Source organism: Merops nubicus, unplaced genomic scaffold, assembly GCF_000691845.1.
Source record: "Merops nubicus isolate BGI_N331 unplaced genomic scaffold, ASM69184v1 scaffold2063, whole genome shotgun sequence".
Lineage (NCBI taxonomy): Eukaryota > Metazoa > Chordata > Aves > Coraciiformes > Meropidae > Merops > Merops nubicus.
This window is the reverse complement of record NW_008598043.1, coordinates 5,913-7,866: the sequence shown is the minus strand read 5'-3', so window position 1 is coordinate 7,866 and position 1,954 is coordinate 5,913. Positions and strand designations below refer to the sequence as shown.

Sequence of the window (1,954 nt, the reverse complement as noted above, 5' to 3'; positions counted from 1 at the left end):
CAAGCCAAATCAAAGTGAGCATGTGCAAACGAAAAGAGGTCAACTAGCTACCACCATGATGAAGAAGACAAACGACCACCTGATGAAGTAAATGGCCACTGGAGCAACTGCAGTAATAACTTTAGGACGCTGGATGGCAGCAGATACCGAGACATCACAAGGTGATACGCTGGGGAGATATTATAAGAACTCCGGGGAAAGGGGGTTGAGCTCTCTGTGAATTGTCATGAATATGTATGTATAATTTGCGTAAAAGTTTAGTTTTTATCTTTCAGAGGTGCGCATGTTAGGCTGAGCGATCCCCTGTGAGTCCAGCACTGCAATAAAGAATACCTGCTTAACAGGAACTGTTTTTGCTGTTGAGTGAATTTCTCCGTTTCAGAACAGTATGATATATGTCAGTGCAGACAAACAGGGAGAAGCAAAGTATGAAGAGATAGTTTAGATAGATAGCAAACTATGCTGTGATTGATTTGGCTAATGCATTTTTTACTATCCCAATTGCAGAGGAACATTTGGATCAATGTGCCTTTACGCGACAGGGGCGGCAGTACACCTTTACCAGGCTGCCTCAGGGATGGGTGCATAGTCCAACTATTTGTCATCCAATAGTGGCCGAGCATCTGGATGAAGTAAAACTGCCTCCTCATATGCAAATAGCACATGATATAGATGACATCCTGATTCAGGGGAGCATTGAAGAGGAATTACAGCAGATACTCGAATTGGTTGTGGACCATGTGAAACAGAAAGGTTGGGAAATTAATCCTACTAAAATTCAGGGACCATCTCAAGTGGTAAATTTTTTAGGAATCCACAGGCACTGTGGACATGAGGAGATACTACTTAAAGCCCAACAGAAAATTCTGGACCTTGTGGTACCACAAAATAAGAAAGAGGCACAGAGATTCATCAGACTGTTCGGCTTTTGGAGACAACACATTCCACATTTAGGACAGATTTTGGCCCCATTGTATAAAGTGACCAGGAAAAAATATGAATTTGAATGGGGAAATGATCAGCAGTCTGCCTTTGAATTAGCAAAAGAGGCTATTCAAAGGGCTTGAGATGTATGGCCCATTCAAAAAGGAGAAGTGGAGTTGAATGTATCTCTAAATGGCTCCTATGCTAATTGGAGCCTCTGGCAAAAACGGTGAAAAGAAAAAGTCTCTTTAGGATGTTGGGGAAGAAAGTTGCTACAGTCAGGAAATAGCTATACTACCTTTTAGAAACAGCTGTTAGCCTGCTACTGGGCATCTGTGGAAACAGAAGAGCTCACAATAGGACATAAAGTGGCTCTTAAGCCCGATGATGCAGTGGGTTAAAAGTTCTCTGAAAACCCACTGAATTGGGTATGCTCAGGAATCAAGCATTGCAAAATGGAATTGGTACATTCAGGACATATCTAAGGTGGGAGCTGGTGGGGTTGCTGCCCCCATGAAGGATCAAGAGGTAAAGTGTGATCCTGTAGTTGAATAGGAATCCCCTGTGCGATGGGAAAAGACCTTGGATCAATAAGGCCTCTTAATTAAGGAACATGCATGGTTTATGGACATGTCAGCTAAATATATAGGAGGAAAGAGATTTTGGAAGGTGGTAGCCTATCACCCTCACTTGGAGAAGTTTTTAGAGACAATAGTAAAAGGGAGAAGTAGCCAATATGCTCGGTTATATACAGCATATATGGCTTTAAACCAAGAGGATTTGGGGGAGTGTCATCTTGTCCTGGTTCCGTGTAAAAAGGGGTTCAGGGCAGGACCCACACGGAACAGAACTATGTACTCGCCTCTCCCCCCCCTCGAGAGAGAGAGAGAGACACTTTTAAAAAAAAATGAAGTATATTGTTCAACAAGGAACAGAAAACGAAAAAGGGAGGTAAGGAAAATATTATATACAAAGATTAGGGGAATAATACAAAAGATAAAATATACAAAACCCTCAGAAATGGTTCCAG

At 42.0% G+C, this 1,954-nt stretch overlaps 1 protein-coding gene across 1 annotated transcript; it reads left to right on the top strand.

Annotated features, from left to right (window-relative positions):
• Positions 1–449: 449 nt before the first annotated feature.
• LOC103769663 (putative HERV-K_Xq28 provirus ancestral Pol protein) lies at positions 450–1,067 on the top strand (the record flags this gene model as incomplete). The annotated part of the gene is made up of 1 exon (XM_008936886.1): positions 450–1,067. A coding segment is annotated over one exon (618 nt), but the record flags the coding sequence as incomplete, so codon positions are not given.
• Positions 1,068–1,954: the final 887 nt, after the last annotated feature.